Here is a 19,452-nt window from a genome sequence, read left to right as displayed (position 1 = left end):
CATGCTTCCGTCTGCTGAAAAGCTCTATGGAGATGAGGAATTCATTTTCCAGCATGATCTGGCACCTGCCCACAGTGCCAAAACCACCAGTAACTGGTGTACTGACCATGGCATTACTGTCCTCGATTGGCCTGCAAATTCCCCTGACCTGAACCCCATAGAGAATATGTGGGGTATTGTGAAGAAGAAGCTGAAAGACACCAGACCCAACAATGCTAATGAGCTAAAGGCCGCTATTGAAGCATCCTGGGCATCCATAACACCTCAGCAATGCCACAGGCTGATTGCCTCCATGCCACGCCGCATTGATGCAGTAATCCCTGCAAAAGGATTCCCAACCAAGTACTGAGTGCATTAATGGACATTTTCAAATGTTTGATTGTGTTTTGCTGTTATAAATCTTTTTTTTTACTTGGTCTGAGGAACTATTCTAATTTTTTGAGATAGGATTTTTGAGTTTTCTTAAGCTGTATGCCATAATCAGCAATATTAAAATAATAAAAGGCTTGCAATATTTCAGTTGATTTGTCCAGAATGTATGACATTTTTGTTTTTTTAATTGCATTACAGAAAATAAAGAACTTTATCACAATATTCTAATTTTCTGAGACAGTCCTGTACACTCCTAGAATTAATGTGTCATTTAATTATATCAAATTAATTGATAGTTCAGGCATTTATCAAACCTGGCAACTCCAGGTTTCCTGTGCAGCTGTCAATCAAAGTCCAGTGGCTCCGGCCCAAAGTGTCAGAAACTTTTCACGCGCACGCAGACAGACTCCGCGAGCGAGTGAGGCTGACACTCCCGCGAGCGAGCAAGAGGGCTGTCTCTGCTCGTGGGGGTTTAATCTATGCGCGAGGGTCATTTCATGCGCGTGTAAAAGCACATTTCCCGCTCGTGAGTAGCTTGTTTTGCGCGCTAGAATATTTACCCAAATCTGACTCCATACTGTGGCACAACAAGTAGCTTGTACAGAATAGGAAAGACAACAGCATTCACCAAACTCAAGACCCATCTCAGCGAGCTCAAAGATCTGGCCCATTTTGGACTCTCTGCCAGCTTGGACAACACACTCTCACTCCATAATCGTCCAGGATCGACGTTTGGTCAGGGTCCCGTGGCGTGCAGTTGTGACGCTCCTAGGCTCCTTCAGCTTCATAAAGGGACGCAAATAGCTTTCAACTGATTGCAATGTATTCTTATCTGCGGCGGGATTTGACGCTCATGGAAGCACGGCATTCGTTTGTGTCGGCTGCCCTTAAAGGCAATGTGAGCGTCCATTCCCATTGGATAACGGAGAATTGTACACCCGGAAGTAAGTACTCCCCTTACTGTCGATTGATTTTACCGTGATATCTGCACTACTCATCGACTAAAAAACACCAGATTATCCTTGTTAATTACGCAACATTGATTGGTTTAAATTGTGTGCAATGCTTTTGTATTTTTCCCCTTCGATTCAGAGAAACAAATATTTTTTCGGAGTAAAGGATGGCAGAAGACACTACACTACCCAGAATCCCCAGCTATCGTTTAGGACTACACCATGTGCTCTGTTTGACAAACCCCGTGATTAGTTCTCAAGATCTGTGATTGGTAGACCTCCAACTGCATTCCATATAAAAAAAAACATTTCGTAAAAGATAAAATCATACTTTATTCAGCAGTGCTTGCTTTACTCTTTGAAAGTCATCACATGAATGCATTGTAATAAATGGTTCGGCTGCCTTAAATATATTACACATCTGTCGTAGTTCTTTATTTTTATTTATCTACAGAGATCGGGCTCAGAATAGACCGGAAACTATACTTTTACAGTTCAGTTTGAATTTCACAATAAAGTTAGTAGTAATATTTTGTTTTGATATTATTCTTCTTTATTCTACTAGACCGCTAGGTCATGTTAAGACCATCTTTTCTGTGTTGCTGTTGGTTTTTTCCATCGCTTTTGTGTTACAAATATCAAAACAATAACTAAATATATCCGTCGTAAACTAAACCAGAAACAGCAGTATATTTTATTTTGTTAACACTGTAAACTTGACAGCTTTTTAACCCAAACCACCTATTGGTTAAAGCAGGTTATTACACATTTAGAGTAATGCAATGCGGGGAGATTGTGTTGCTTTTTAATGACTGTTTAAAATGCCTTTTTCTTAATGTCTTTTATTATTAACTACTTGTTACTTGTTGCTAGGGACGCTGCTATCGATATTGTGTTCCGCAACATGTTCTCTATCTATGGCACGTCTCTACTGGGAGTTGTAGTTTTAAAAGGCGTTTTCGTATTTCCCATAATAAGAAGTTGCCAGTATACTGTGTACATCCCTGGAGGTTTAGGGGATAGGAAACACTCAAATTTAAAACATATAATTAATAAATGGGTGAAAATTGCTTGTGCCCATAATGGGCAGCATTAATATATATACCCACATGCCAGATAAGGTCAGAAGAGCTTTATTTAACAGCTGGTCTTATGTTTGTGACCCCTCCTGTTGTTAATTGATAACATTACATTACATTAATTGATAAGCCTAAAACATGCACTTGTCAAGGTTCAGAGGCAAATTTTGCAAATATGGCAGTAGCCATCGATCATTTTAAGATAAGATATAATTTATTGATCCCAAGTTGGAAAAATGTGCGTTACATCAGCATGTGTAACAGTTGTAAATATGCAGTGGTGTTTATTTGTAAATCATTTAGTATAATCACACAAATTCTGTGTTTTATATTGAATAATTCTGTGTTCTTTATTTATTGATTGTCCAATACCTGACAAGGCCGGAGAGAAAATATCTACATCATATAAGAGTATAATACATATGTATAATATCAGTTAAAATAAGTGCTTCAACATAGTAAACATTGCTGGAGGTATGCACACATATTGATAGATGTCTTGTAATGCACTATTGAGGAACCTGCGACCCAAGTTTTTCATTCATTGCATAACTACACCGTTTGTGAATATGTCAATAAACCTTAGAAAATCTTGAAATCTTGAAAGAGATGTGCAAAATAGTCATTATATACAGTCTTTAATTAACTATTAGTAGAGAATAACGAGTAATGAATATACTTTATAGGGATCCTATTAATATCTAATAATAAAAATAATGAAATTCAATAACATGCTTTAACCACCAGGTGTCCCTTTCTATCAGCTGTGCACCTTTATGGTGTAAATACAGCCTATCTATCAATTGGATCAAATATAAAAGTCAGCCGAATTAGTGTTGATACTGCAAAGAGACGTATTGTGTGAAAAGAAATGTAAGATGTTGTTTAATTGCTGATATATTTATGATCCACGTCACGTTTTCAGTGTTGGCGGCAGTTCCTCAAGTTTGTCTAGAATTCTTCTCAGCAGGGCTCTATAAATAGAGAACTACGGCAGATATGTAATATTTAATGCAGCCGAACCATGTATTACAATGCCTTTATGTGATGACTTTCAAAGAGAAAAGCAAGCACACTCGGAATAAAGTATTATTATTATTTTTTTAATGTTTTCGTTCAATTTGTTAATGACGATGTGAGATGTGAGACTGGAATTGCACAGGGGAAAATAAAAAATCTTTAGATGCGGATTTTGTTAAACTAATACGTTTGCGCTGTGGACCAACACTATGCATTGACGGGGAAGGGGGTAGCAATAAAGATAACACCATTAAACAGTTACACAACATAACAGAAATAATATCGATAGCAGCGTCCCTAGCAACCACCTTGGTAACAATGAAAACGTTCTATGGACGCAATTTCCTGAAGTAATCTTCGTAATAACTAGAAAAATCTAAAGATCATGTATATCCACTGCACACATAATCTGAAATAACAACTGATATTTCTCGCATCAAATGACATCAAAACGCATTTTAATGGCCAAACTAACTTTAAAATAGGCATTTTCCACCGAGAATAAAACGAAGTTCGGCCATTTTTTTTTTTTCTGCAGGGAGAAATTTGAAGATCACGTGACATAGACGCCAGCCATTGGAATGAATGGTGAAAAAAAACGGGGTTTGTCAAACAGAGCACAAGATGTAGTCCTAAACGATAACTGGGGATTCTGGGTAGTGTAGTGTCTTCTGCCATCCTTTACTCCGAAAAAATATTTGTTTCTCCGAATCGAAGGGGAAAAATACAAAAGCATTGCACACAATTTAAACCAATCAATGTTGTGTAATCAACAAGGATAATCTGGTGTTTTTTAGTCGATGAGTAGTGCAGATATCACTGTAAAATCAATCGACAGTAAGGGGAATACTTGGACGCTCACATTGCCTTTAGGGGCAGCCGACACAAACGAATGCCGTTCTTCCATGATCGTCAAATCCCGCCGCAGATGGGAATATATTGCAATCAGTTGAAAGCTATTTGCGTCCCTTTATAAAGCTGAAGGAGCCTAGGAGCGTCACAACTGCACCCCACGGGACCCTGACCAAACGTTGCTCCTGTACGATTATGGAGTGAGAGTGTGTTGGCTTGGAAGAGTCTTTGCCAGTCGCAAGAGAATTTTCGCTTCTGCTATATGGTGTCACAGCCTGAACCCAAACCCTTGTTATGGAGTCCTGTTGGCAAGGGGTGGATTGTCAGAGATGGGACCCCCAGCACCTACAGAAGTGAGAGACATTACTTGCTTGTATTGCAAAGATGCAAAGTGTGGAGAGAGTGAAAAGTGCAAGTGCCTCTCTGTTGGCCTTCCCCGGAGCTCTGCAACTGCTGTGCAGAATGTCAAAATATGTCCCCTAACGTTTCTGAGGAACCTGACATTTAACATTATATTCTAGTATCTATACTTGACCTCTCACATCATTATTTGATGATTTGTATACTGTACTTTGAATTAAGGTTCCAGTTTCAATAAAACCTGTACTATTTACACCTATGTTTTAGAGGCTTGCAATTTAGAACTAATACACTTGATTGTATTGGGTTACTCTTATTCTGACTATTTGGTGATGTAGTTCAGCCACCTGGTATTTCCCTCTCCAAATATAATGACCATCAGAGTGAGCATTCTTAACTTATAGGCTAGTGTGCCACTTATCCCCCATTCAGAATTTACCTGTATCAGAGAAGGGGTAGGCCTATGTCTAAAGAAATCTCATTTGCAATAGAACTGTAAAAGATATTTCCATACAACTACTGGTTATTGTTCAATAGCACCCTAGACAATTCAGTAATTGTATATTTTATAGGGATTTCTGTTTTTCTGATAAATGAGGGAAAAGTTATTGAGTCCTATGTTCCTATCACCAAAAAGTACAATTTCCGTCTAAACTAAAGCTAAGTTTCCAGGACTATAATTCAGTATTTCTTTGGTTAAATAATTGTCTGACTATTTTGCGATGTAGGACAGCCACCTGGTTCATACCTCAGCAAATCTGAAGAGGAAAAGAGTTGTCATTCTTAAGTTATGGGCTTTTTTGTCACCTTTCCCATATTCAGCCTGGTCTAATTTGGCTCTTTTTCAGGGATTGGGGTAGTTCTAAAGAACAACCCAAAAAACATTTTTTACGCCAAAATAAAATTTGACAACAATCAATTTAATTAATGGGAGACCCTAAAGATAAGAAAAATCATTGTTGTCATTTGTTCTACCTCGGGTAGGGGTATCTCGAAAACTAAAGCCTTTTTTGAGGACTTGCTGCTGGACTATAAACTCAGTAACAGAATGTGGGCAACACGTTCTTCTCCACAGCCGCGCGACCAGTGGGGGCGCTAGGGGGTGGCTACTTGGGCTCAAGCCCTGGATGTTTTCTGGAAAGCCCCGGATGTTTCACTTAAAAAAAAAAAAAGTTTTGTCGAAAACGTCTCGGCAGTAATGTGCAGTACCGGAGTCCACCAGAGAGGCAGCCGCTGCGGGACATTAGCCTGCGTACTGCATAGCCTTCCCTGCCCTGAAGAAGAAGTGATCCTTCCTAGTGCCTGACGAGTTTTAAGCTAATAGCCTATAAAGCTATGGATATTAGAAAGTTATTTTCATCGAAGCAGGCGCCACAAGCTGCAGCAGCAGCAGTATCAGCAGCTGACAACAATGTCATCACCAGCAGTGAAGAAATGGATGATGTTTCAGGTTTGTGAATCTAATGGTGATATCTGCCCTCTGGCTGACTAAGTAAGAAGTGAAAAAGAGTGATGTAACGTTAATGTTATAGCTAGTAAACATGGAGTAACCACACTAAGTATACCCTTATATGTTAGTATGTATACAGAACATGACTATAAATTATCCTAAGATGTAACGTTAACCCTTCATACCTCAGTCTACCTTTAAGACACTAAAATAACGTATTTAAATTTTTATTTTGTTTTTGCGCGTGGAATTATACCGGCTCTCGTTTCAGTACACATAACAACGGAACTGACAGGCAACGGAACTGACAGGCAACCCTCTGAATCAGACTCCGATTGGCTGTGACTGCATCCACTCAGAGTGTTCGATTCAGAAACGTGACTCTTACACTCTTTACGTCACAAACAAAGATGGTGGATGAGAATAGACCTATAAAACGATAAGCAATGCACCAGAATCAAGATGAGACTATCCGCATCCTTTAAAGCTCTACGCACATTCGTTTCACCGAAATAAGTAAACGACTGTATTTGAGTAAGTTAAGGCATTAGTTTGCTTCATTAAAGGGTGTTAATGAATAAGTGTTCTCCAGTGCCTTTTTTCCGCTTTAAGGTATTATTAAGAGTATACAGGGTTAATATTGCTCTGAAAGTGCACCAAATTGATGCTTGTAACTTCAATATTTAAAACAAAAATCTTCCCCCGTACCCCCCTGGAGGAGGCGACGACCCCCCTAAAGGATGTTCGGTCCACCCCCCACTTGTAAAAAATAGCACTTTACCCCTGCATCCCCACCCCCCCCAATCCTAAATCCGCCACTGCGCGCGACCTCTGAGTCAGACGTCACTTCCCCCTTTTCTATCCTACGGGTACAGCCTGAACCCTGTTTCCCTGCCAAAAGTTTTCCTACATACAGTACTTGAGTGTACTTCATACATTCCATCAATGAAATGTACATGAAACAGTATGTCTGTGTGTCTGTGTGTGTGTGTGTTCTCCACTGGGAGGCAGTGCTACTCTATGAAGGAGACAGATTGTCAGCAGTTCAGTTTCTGGAAGCCATCTGGAGCTGACATTAAACACGCATAAACAAACACTGAGCCATTAACAAGCTATAGCACCAGCAGTAGCAGGGCAGCCTGACAGAGAGGGCTATGAAACACACATCAATGTTTTCACACACTTCAAAGCTACTGTATGTTAGCCTTTCTGTCACATAATCAAACAGATTTTCAGTTTTGTTCTGTTACAAAACATCCCAATCAGTGACTTTAAGTTCCCAACACTGATAATAGGATTTTAATTTTTAGATCTGCAGACAAAAGTCTGATAAATGTAACATCAAATAAGAAAACGCCATGAAATACTTTTTAAATATTCATTTTTATAATTGTGGAGAGCAGGAAACTTTGGATCCTGATGGCTCAGCTGTCCCCAGTGAGCATTGGAACACATAAACAGCAGAAGAAGACAGACAGGAAGTAAACTCTACAGAAAACACGGTAGCAGTGTTTAAAGATAGTGTTGGAAAATAAAACGTGACCAGAAAACCTCCATCAGTGCTGCTTTCATTTTAAGTTACGTTTCTGTTCCCACAGTTTCTTCGCAGAGGAACATTTTTTTTTGTAAATGAGCAGATAGAAAAAGCAAAAACAATCATGATTAAATCAATATGTGTTGTCAAAATACTGATTCACACGTTAAGCCCCATTCCCCCGCAGGGGGAAAAACGCATCACTGCAAGAAACAGTGTCTGAGGGCTTCTTAATATTTAAAAACCTATGAATGTGTCATACCCAACTAACGGGAAAAAACTCAGCTACCTGACGATACGGTCCCATTTTTACCGAAACAAAACACAAGTCTCACTAGAAGTGTAAATGAACCCTGAGCAAAAAAATTCTATCGCACTTAGCACAGAACTCACAGCTTAAATACCCGTATTACTCCAAAAACAAGATATCGATTAGCAAGCTGAGATTCCACAGATTCCAGAAATATATGTATCATTACATGACATGTAAGACGCTTTTATCCAAAGCCACTTACATACTCAATACTGTGCAATACCCACAGGAGCAATTTGGGGTAAAGTGTCTCAGGGACACAACAACATGCTGACTGCAGTGGGGTTTGATCCAAACAGCAACGCACTAAACCACTGCACCACACGCCTCCCTCATCACTGAGCGATCAAAACTCGGCATGGGAAGCAAACCCAGACATCACACCACGTAGCTTTACGGAGCAAACGCGGCACATTGTCTTACCTTTGCTGTTGTTCTGATCAAAAGTTGTGTTCAATGGCATTACAACGATAAAAACGCTGCTGAAGGTTAATCCAATGGTTAATCCAATGTGTCTGTGCCACTTTGAAATGATTACTGATAATCCATCATCATATTTATGGGAAAAACGGAGTTTTCATATATAGCTGCTATGATAGCTACTAGAGTGTATGACAGCTTCCGGTGTTGGGCACTCTGGCTGCGCATGACTCTATTCACCAATGGGTAATGTTTAGATGGATTTTAGGAACTTCCCCTCGATTCTATTGGCGATCCGAACTCGCGACAGGGGAAGCGAAAACAGACATCACAACACCTAGCTTCACGAAGGAAGCTTCTTACCTTAGCTGTTGTTGTGATCAAAACGATAAAAACGCTGCTGAAGGTTAATCCAATGTGCCTGTGTCACTTTGAAATGATTCCTGATAATCCATCTTCATATTTATTAGTTTGAGCCTAGGTTTCAGTTTTCAGAGCATAACATTGCTCTCAACTGCGTGCACACAGCTCTCACTTGTCAATGGTCATGTGTGTGTATGTGGAACCTCCCCTTCGATTCTATTGGCTCTAACGGTTAAAAAGAGGTGTCAATCACCAAAAGCGACCAATGGGTTCCAGAGAAACGGCAAATACACCCAAATACACCCAAATGACCCCAAAGGTGTTTTTTTGCTCAACCTCTCTAAAAAGGTCAAATGTCACTTGTTTTGCATCAATCTTGATACAGGGTACTTATTATATGTTATAGTTTGGATTCCTAAAGCTTTTAGTCTACTATCCCATCATTCAAGGTAGGCTTGGGCGGTATGACGGTATTACGGTATACCAGGGTATTTCGAAATACCGTCGGTATGATTTTCAATACCGTGACGTCACAGACTGTTCGCCAAATCATAGATGCGTTTCATTCTATTACACTGACACGGAGTTTTGACAGGGACGACATTGGTTGTAATGCACAGCACGCGCCAGCAGAGGGCAGGGGAGGGCAGTCCGTCTTTCCCGCTCTCAGAGCTCAGCACAGAGCTGAGCTGAGCAAGATGGCGGCTGCATTTGCCGGCCCCGAACTCGGACAACTAGTAAAAAAGAAAAATGCCTCTGCTCCTGTTTGGGACTATTTTGGGTTTACTCGTCGCCAGTGACTTCATCCAGCACAACGAGAGACGGAGGCACTTCTTTGGGAATGTTTAAGACGGGGTGAGTGAGTGTTGACATTTTTTAATCCCATGCAACTGGTTGATGGTTTTGTAGTCGAGGTCGGACGGTTTTACAAACGAAAGCATTTACGTGCTAAACATTCAGGCCAGTAATCCAATGAATCAAATGGAAATAAGGTTTTTAACACATCCACGGAATAATATTGCCAAACTAGTTAGTGAATATAGCAAACTTTATTCAATAAGTGTTAGAAATTAAAATCAATGTTTTAATGGGGAAATTTAAAAAAAGTTTAAACATGCCGTCAGTTTTAACGCTCTTTTATACTGAAAAAACAGAAATTCTTGTGCACAAGCAGTTAAGCTTTTATTCTGAAAATCCTTCATTACGCATGTAGCATGTGGCTAATATACGATTTCCTAAAGAGGTGAATTTAGTAGCGAAATGATATGGAGTGGTGCAAACCGAAGCCTACTGATTTAACACTACAACTATAGATGTCGAGATACTACCATGCTGAATATTAAATGAAGGTACAGTTTATTTGAATACATTATTGTTTACAGACGAGAGTAGCATGTGACAACATCCGGAATGACCGGAAACCAAACGAGCCGATAAGTATTTTTTAGAGTATTGATTACAGCGTTTAGAATGTGTTAAATGAAAAGTGATGAAAGAGAATATGAGGAGAAGAGGCGTGTTGAGCATATATTGGATGTGAAAGGAGCCAATCCTCTGTTTAAATGCAACAACGGACATTGGAGACGAGGCGAGCCAGCAGGCGGGGAGGAGCCAGCAGAGGATATATAACAGCACCGGAGGAGAGATCCAACTCTTGGCTTCCCTAAAGAGGAGCGGATCACAGCTGTTTGTCTGACTGAACAATATCATGCTTGTGACCAACCCGCGCCTTTTTTAATTAAAGTACCCAATTGAACTTTCACAGAGACTCCATTTAGTCTCCTTTTAAAGCTTCTCTCCTGGACGGGAGAATAACGAACACAGTTTACATAAGTCAAGTATTTACTCCCGGAAAATGTTTATGTATGATGATATATTGTTAACTTAGCTCACTATGGAAACAACGTCGGACATCTACAAACGCGTCCTGTATCCGATCTCAAAATGTGCCATTTGCACAATGTGTCATGTATGCAGCCCTTGTTTTGCACTTGCGCGCACGTCGCGGCACTTTGCGAGCGTCTACCGGCTCGGGCTGCATTTTACACCGAACATATAATATACCGTTCGAAACATCTATTTGCCGCCGAACGCCACCTCACTCAAGTCGACCCAAGTCATACCGTCAGTGGCGGCTGATGGAAAATATTTTTGGTGGGGCTGGCTGTTGATATAGTGAGTAAAAATATTTTTTGGGGGAGAAATTACCCCTTAAATTGGGACTGATACCGTCATATACCGTATACCACGGTATGATGTCAGCAAGGTATGACGGTATGAAAAAAATGATACCGCCCATGCCTAATTCAAGGGTGGTTTTCACGATAAGTAATGTTTTTGTTTTGTGCGGACACTAACATTTGCATTTTTTTACTATGTTCAATCTGAATTTACTTTACAATAAAACAATTCTATATTGATTCTGACTTTTCTACATCCAACTCACAGGTTTATCATTGCTTTGAGAAAATGTACCCTTTTTAGAAGTGAAGTTATGGTAATTTGTTCTGGGAATGTCATTTTCGAGCCTGAAGCCTGAAAAACAGGCTTGGGGCTTAACAGGTTAAGAAGTTTCCGTTGGGGTCCTGATCACCTTATCGGGGTTTATTTAGTTAAATTGACTGGCTTGCTGCATATGTTCCTTTACCTATCTAACGATTAAATTCATAGTCAGTTACAACACTGAGTAATTGCATTAATTGGTGTGTATCATGGTTTCAGAGAATAATAAGATGAGAATATTAAGGCTAAAAATATCAAATGTTCCCTTTTTTTATCTATGGCAATCCAGGCGGACATCATTGTGTTTAAGAGAGTAGGCTCAGGTTTAAAGCTAGAGCAAAGATCCATCTATTGGTTCCAAACATGTCATGCTAGCTCAGCCCTTGGACAGAGGCTAATGCTTCTTAGTTAGGCTCAAATTGGCTAGGGGAAAAACTGGCATGGACATGTTCAAAGGGGCCCAATGACCCCTAACCTCAAGATATCTGACAGAAATATGCATAACTATCTTGACATATATGCCCACCCCTTACAAACCCACTAACATATGTATTAATCGAACACTCGAAGTCAAGTCAACACTTGACTTCATTTACCTTGCATGACATGGTCTACGTAACGTTCAGTGTGTTATGTTACTACTTGCTTAGTTTTAGGCAACACAACTACTAGGTTAGGTTTAGGAAGAGATCATTGTTTGGGTTCAAATAAATACTGTGTTATAGGGTTAGGGTTAGGTTAATACTGTGTTATTTATAACACAGTAAGTTGCATAGCTGACGTCAGTTAGTATATAGAGTTTCAGTTTCACACAGGACACATACGGCTCTCATTTGTTTGGCCCATCCATCCACCCCAAACTCCTCCCTATGTGAACTTTGTCACGGTATATTAATTAACTTTCTTCTTCTTTTGCTTTGTTATGATGAACTACAGCAACTGGAGGCAGCCATGAATGTCCAAAACTCATCCTAGCAGGGTTTGTGTGTGTGACATGTGGTCACTGACCGAGATGCTGTATTTGATGAGTTGGCAGTTAGAACGCCTTGGTAAACCATTACCAAAATCCTGTTTAACCTGTTAAGCCCTGTGCCTTTTTCTCAGGCCTCAGGCTCGAAAATGACATTACCAGAACAAATGACTATTTCTTCACTTCTAAAAGGGTTAAATTAATAATCTTCTTTCTCAAAGCAATGATAAACCTGTGAGTTGGATGTAGAAAAGTCAGAATCAATATAGAATATTTTTATTTTAAAGAAAATTCAGATTGCACATTGTAAAAAAATGTAAATTATAGTGTCCGTCCAAAAAAAGAAAACCACCCTTGAATGGTGGGATAGTAGACTAAAAGCTTTAGGAATCCAAACTATAACATATAATAAGTACCCTGTATCAAGATTGATGCAAAACAAGTGACATTTTACCTTTTTAGAGAGATTTAGAAGAAAAACCCTCTTCTGGGGTCATTTGGGTGGATTTTCCATATCTCTGGCCCCCCTTGGTCGATGTTGATGATTGACATCTTTTTTTAACCGTTAGAGCCAATAGAATCGAGGGGAAGTTCCTAAAATCCATCTAAACATTACCCATTGGTGAATAGAGCGATGCGCAGCCAGAATGCCCAAAACCGGAAGCTGTCATACACTAGCTATCATAGCAGCTATATATGAAAACTCAGTTTTTTCCATATATATGATGATGGATTATCAGTAATCATCTCAAAGTGGCACAGACACATTGGATTAACCATTGGATTAACCTTCAGCAGCGTTTTTATCGTTGTAATGCCATTGAACACAACTTTTGATCAGAACAACAGCAAAGGTAAGACAATGTGCCGCGTTTGCTCCGTAAAGCTACGTGGTGTAATGTCTGGGTTTGCTTCCCACGGCGAGTTTTTGATCGCTCAGTGATGAGGGAGGCGTGTGGTGCAGTGGGTTAGTGCGTTGCTGTTCGGATCAGGGGGTCACAGGTTGAAACCCCACTGCAGTCAGCATGTCGTTGTGTCCCTGAGACACTTTACCCCAAATTGCTCCTGTGGGGATTGTCCACAGTATTGAATATGTAAGTCGCTTTGGATAAAAGCGTCTAACAAGTAACATGTAATAATACTTATATTTCTGGAATCTGTGGAATCTCAGCTTGCTAATCGATATCTTGTTTTTGCAGATCCGATAAGTAATAAGGGTATTTTACTGTGAGTTGCGTTAGAATCTTTTCGCTCAGGGCTCATTTAGACGCTTCTTGTGAGACTTGTGTTTTGTTTCGTTAAAAATGGTTCATATCGTCAGGTAGCTGAGTTTCTTCCCGTTAAGTGGGTATGACACATTCATAGGTTTGTAAATGTTAAGAAGCCCTGAGACACAATTTCGCGGGCGGGGGGCCTCCAGGCTTAACAGGTTAAAGAACATGAGCCACCAATTATTTCATAAGTTGTATAAGGATGCATACTGTATGTGCAGTCAAACCATGAATCCTATTTCTGATCATTCAAGGACATCCCAATCTAAAATTATCTTCCTGACTTTGACAGGGCTCAGCAGTAACAACACTGGTGACATTTTGCAGGGTCCAAGCCTTATGGGGCCCCTCCCGTCTCCCCATGGCAAGGCACGTCTGCTCTCAAGCACACAGGCAGGGAAAGCATGCACAGGCATGAGTGTGCATTCATTATGCATTCAGATAAATGGTCTGTAGGTCGAGTGCTTTCTCATATGCATGCCAATCTCCCATCCCAATGTATCAAGGAGTTTAAACCAGGTTCCACTGGATCCCTTTCAGCACAGACATGCCTACAGCCATAGGAAGAGGGGTCAGGATGGGTCGGAGGGGTCCCCTCTGTATGCCTCATGCTCGTGTTCCAGTCGATTTTCAGGGTCTGCATTCATTCTCAGGATTACACAGAGTACTGATGCAGGATCAGCAGCCAGCTGCCCTGGGACCACTTTACTACAATGATCTATGAGGCAGATAGTGGGTCTGGTTTACTGTTTGACACTGTGAATGAGCACAGACCCAAGTGTGAAGGGGAGACAAAAGTTGTGACCCATGCAGCAAAATCCATCACCCAGTAAGCCTTACCCTGTCTTTCACTATGAGACACTTTGCAAGGGGAGGAGACAGACAACGGACACAGAGTTAGACAGGGTTTACACTGGGAAGAATCCTCGGAGGACACAGTACTGTAAACGCCCTGAGAATCAAAGTTAATAAAAAGCATGACCTATCAGGGATTCCCTCTGCTCAGTTAAGTCAGTAATCTATAAGTGGATTTGTACATACTCTGGCTCCGTTCCAATCGGATAGCTTGCTCTCTTGCATCTAATATTGTTGCTTTTCGACCTTTATTTTCCAGCTGGGAAAGGTCTGGCCAATATGAAAGACACTAAACTACCTTTCAAGGGGTCATCATGAGAGATCTAAGTTCCTGATTTGAACAAAGCCAGCATTTTTCAGGGGGGAACAAACATCACATTCACAGCATAGAGAAAACACAAAAAAAGATGCTAACCACTTTGTCCTCCTTTGTGTCATGCAGTCCAGGTAGCAGTGAGAAAAGTGATGGTGGAAGTAAAGCAGTAAAGGAAAGGAGAGAAATAAATGAAAGGATGTGGAAGATAAAAGAAATGAAGAGAGGGTGAATTGTTGGGAAAAAGAGGGAAAGAACAAAGAGAAAGAAAGGGTAGAGTGCAAACATTTGTTATTAACATTCTGCATGATTTCACAGGCATACTTCATATTCAGTGAGGGGGCATGAGGTGCGGGGGGGGGGGGGCGACAGTATGTGAATGTATGTGAACACTGAAATGTTAGGCTGCGGCAACATGCATGACTCAGCATGACCTTGGCATGAATCATTACCTGTGACTACATCAAGGATGTTTCACGGCTCCTCAACACCAACACGAAAGTGGGACAGCAAAACAACATGGAGCGCATCCTTCAACAACAAACACCTCAAAATACTAATCTAATGTTCACATGGCTGGTAATGAAAGCACTTCAGATGTTGGGAGGTGGGAGGGAACATTCATGTTTTTGAGTTATACCTCAGGAAACAAACTAATAAGGGCTGAGTGGTTGTTGTTAGTGTACAGGGTGATGAATGAGTTAAACATACATTAAGTGTAGTCCCTCTTTATTAACAGTAACGTGTGTTCACTCTAATGTTAAGCAGGGCTGAGACTTTCTGTTTGGCTGGTATTTGCAAATGATGTTGTGATGCCTTCTGCAGGGCACAGAGCAGCACTACAGCTCTGTCATTAGGAACTGATTCATTATTATAGAAAGCTGAACACAGAATATGGCCTCATACAGACCAGTATTTAAGAACAATTGGCCCCTAAAGTGCTTAATATATAATGATTTATAATACATAATCTGAGAGTTGATATTAAAGTGTACTCACAGTCTATTTAAAGAGGACACATACTGCTCATTGTTAGGTTCATTTTAGTATTGTGTGCCCCTGCTATGACATGTTAATGTGCTTTAATGTTCAAAAAGAAAGAAGAAGAATACATTCTGGAGGGAACTTTGGGATTCAAGCCTTTTCAGACCATTCACATGCAAAGAACCTACAGTATATAACACACTACAGGAAAAGACAAACCCAGAAAAGGCCTCTTTAATACTACTAAATAAGAATGTGTAGATTCATGTTCTCAAGCTTAACAGCGTTCACATCTGAATTGAGCCCCCCTAAACCACATGGATATAGCTGATAAAGCAAACATGCTGTATATTAAACTCCTAATGTTATGCTGTACAAGCACACACCGTTTATTTGAATACTGTTGTGTTTTTTAACGGCAAACTGAAGTAAATCATTGTGCTGCTGCTGATGGATAAATAAGCCCACTATAGGCAGGAGAAGATTTGTATGTATTGAAACAAAGCTCACACCTTCCTAACCGTGTTATTCTGCTCGGCTGGCCCGGACGACCCGGGACAGAGGCAAGCGCTGCCCCCCCCCACATTCACAACCTTTCAGAGATGTACACACAGAAAAAGGAATGGAAGACAATGTATCTGTTGTAATTTATTGTCTTTTATTGTGATTGTAGTAATGTGTTTTTATGTGATTGTAGTATTTATTACATGTACAGCACTTTGGCCCGACCAAAAATCGCTTTTAAATGTGCTTTATAAATAAACTTTGATTTGATTTGATGTTGTGTTCTTTCATCGCTTAGAAGGATTCATGAATTCAATTGCTCAGTAGGTTCAGAAACTCAGATGTGTTTTGGTGAAGTGATGAAAAACCGTGTTTGAAAAGCAGGAATAAGAGCTAAAAGTAAACTTATTGTTCGACAAAAAACTAAAGATCCTATTTTGTATATCAATGTCAGACTTAATTTACACTATTTGATCATAGGCCCATGCTGCAAGTGGATGATAGGAGTACATGATATAAAAAGGGAGCATGTATAGAATATTTGTACTATCTGCTGTCAAACCAGTATATTTTGACTGAACACAAAGATGCTCATTGATTTATTTTTAATATCCATAAGAGGATATGTAATTGTTACAGATGATACAATAAATAAATAATATAATTCATTACATCTGCACTAATTCAACCTTTATTTTGCCTGTGTTAAATTATTTAGGCTCAAATTGCAAATGTATTTGACGACAAGCAACATAAAAAGGGAATTAAATTCTATATTAAAACACTTTTTTTAATGTTTTTGAGCAAATAAATCCCTTTCCTTTATGTGTTTCATTTGCAGATTGCTTTTGCACCAAGCTCGTCTCATGTCTGTGTTTTCATGTAACAGCCTGTCTGCTGTGAAAGTGATATAACATAGGATACTATCTTTATCCCCTGTTCTTCAGAACGTGTGGTGCCAGTATGAGCTCAGGCCCAGCTGGGCCCGGCGGATCCTGAGCAGATTGGGGACCAGCAGGCCAAAGGATGAAGGGGCCATCGTGAGGGAAGGTACCCAGGGGGAGGTCCTATCTTTGGGCTGGAGCCCATAGTTTTCAAATAGTGTTTGGTTATATGGATATATCAAATTGGATCAAATGCATAGTTTTTATTGGTTATATTCGTGTTGGTGTTATTATTTGTAGCACTGCTCTGTGTCTTCAGTGCATTGTGGATTTAAGTTAACAGTCTTGTTAGTTTGTTTTCAGCTATGCTATGCTGTGACCCAGAACGTTATGCTGACTAAAGGATTAAATAAAATTAACATTTCACAGTGTTTACAGAGTTGGGTAGGATTTCCTAAGCTATTTTTGTTTGAACCCTACATGTTTGAGTGGTGATTTGCACAGTAGACCAGGGGTTCCCAAACTTTTCAGCCTGCGACCCCCAAAATAACAGTGCCAGAGACTGGCGACCCCCTGTCGATGGGAGGGGGAGGGGGAGGGGGGGTGCTAGTGAATTAATTTCAGTTTTCTACACTATCACTACTGTCATTATTAGGCTGTAATTTCTTATATACTGTTGGAATGGGTAAGCAGGCCTATTGTTTTTGAATAGTTGTGGAGTTAGGTGGTCCATGAGTGTTTTTTATTGGTTAAGTGGTCCTTGGTATGAAAGTTTGAGAAACACTGCGCTAGTGGATTGTCAAAGGGGGAGCCTCGTTGCGGGGAAATTATACAGATGGCTAGTCCGCCCCTCAAAATGTCTATGCAAACGTTATTATTAATAATAATTTAAACAAAAAAAATTATAAAAAAAATTAATCAATCTTTTTTTATAAAATTTTTTTTTTTAAATTTTCCATTTTAATTTTGTAATTATCTCGCGACCCCCGGGGGGTTGCGACCCCAAATTTGGGAACCCCTGCAGTAGACGATGTACAGACCTAAGAAGTAATGCATGTATTGCAATAAGTATTATTAATTCAAATGTTTTCAGACGATTCAAATCTAATTGAGATTTGTGCGGAGTGATATGAGTGGACAGGTGGGTGAGGGAGAACAAGCGTTTCCTTTGGTTTTCCTTGTTTTAATTGAATTCAAAAGCCGGTAATGAAATTATATATTTTCAATGATATCCACGTTGATAAAGCCCACATAAAACCACATGATAACAATGTAGGGGTAAAGCATGTAGATGCGCTAAGAGGATTGTAGTTTTCCCACAGAGGACAGGCTGTGCCGCATCATTATTCATGACATTTTACTAATGAATGTCAAAGGAAAGTGAAGTTGAAAATTGTAAAAGACATACAGTAGGAGGTAGGGGTGTAAAGGTTCACAAACATTTCGGTTCAGTACATACCTCGGTTTTTTGGTCACGGTTCGGTTCGGTACATTTTCGGTAGAGCAGAATTTTTTTTCACAAAACAAAACATATATATATATATATTTCTTATTATTATTAAACTGTGAATAATGTATTCACTCAAATAAATAGAAAATATAATAAAATAAACATTAAGGTTCAGCATTTCGATGAACTGAAATAATCTGTAAACTGTACTGTACTAGTACCTAAGCAGCCAGTTTGACATTATGACTTGCTTGTCATTGTATTTTCATGTTTTTTGAAAGAAAAATGAACTTGTCCACATTGCTTGCTGAAAGGGCAGATCTGCTGGCACTAACAATGTATCCTGCTGTGGAGAACACCCTCTCGCTAGGGGCAGAGGTAGCAGATACAGCCAGGTAGCGCTTTGCTAACATGGCAACATAAGGATATTTGGCGTTTGTAATAGCTTTGGCTCGGTCTGAACTTTTTGCGAGTGGTGGCGGCTTAAATGCCAGTGGGAGTTGGGTTTGCACTTCAGTCTTTTTTCTTTTGGTACCGGTGATATTCACGTTCGGGTGATGCCTTTTCAAATGAGTGTGCAAGTTTGATGTATTGCCAGCCATTGCTAACCAATTTTAGTTGAACAATGCCGACAAAAAGCTTTGGTTCGGTCCACCTGTCTTTGTCCGTCATCCTTGTACGTAACTGCGAAACCAAAATGTTCCCAAACCGGAGACTTCAATGATGCTGGAGGGTTTTCGAGCTCAACTGTATCTGCGTTCGCCATTTCGGCAGTTCCTCAAATTACTGACTAAATTTGAACGCATCCCTCTGACCAGCTCTCATAGTATGCCTCTCGTCCAATGAAATGACTTGCTCGCTCTATGACGCGTTGAACCCAATGTGAGCAAATTACTCTGAATGCTGCGACGCAGCACCTGAGATTACTTCCAAGAAGTTGTTCACGTTCTCAATTTTTTAAGTTTAACGTTATTACTAGTCGATCACAGCCACTGCCTGTTAT

The 19,452-nt window shown here is 40.0% G+C and overlaps 1 protein-coding gene across 24 annotated transcripts in view; it reads right to left on the bottom strand.

Annotated features, from left to right (window-relative positions):
• The window catches only part of rims1b (regulating synaptic membrane exocytosis 1b), a 172,185-nt gene that overhangs the window by 110,674 nt on the left and 42,059 nt on the right, over positions 1-19,452 (bottom strand). For 21 of the 24 annotated variants that reach the window (XM_079684254.1, XM_079684255.1, XM_079684236.1 and 18 more), the window contains exon 3: positions 14,300-14,320. The exons of 2 other annotated variants lie outside the window; for them this stretch is intronic. In XM_079684254.1, the coding sequence (XP_079540380.1) occupies positions 14,300-14,320 (21 nt within the window). Of the gene's footprint in view, positions 1-14,299; positions 14,321-14,729; positions 14,742-19,452 lie in introns of all 24 variants that reach the window. One more of the 24 variants, XM_079684247.1, reaches the window with a different exon arrangement.

This window comes from Notothenia rossii (genome assembly GCF_949606895.1).
Source record: "Notothenia rossii genome assembly, chromosome: 1".
Classification (NCBI taxonomy): domain Eukaryota; kingdom Metazoa; phylum Chordata; class Actinopteri; order Perciformes; family Nototheniidae; genus Notothenia; species Notothenia rossii.
The sequence above is the reverse complement of the archived record's forward strand: the minus strand, read 5'-3'. Positions and strand labels throughout refer to the sequence as shown.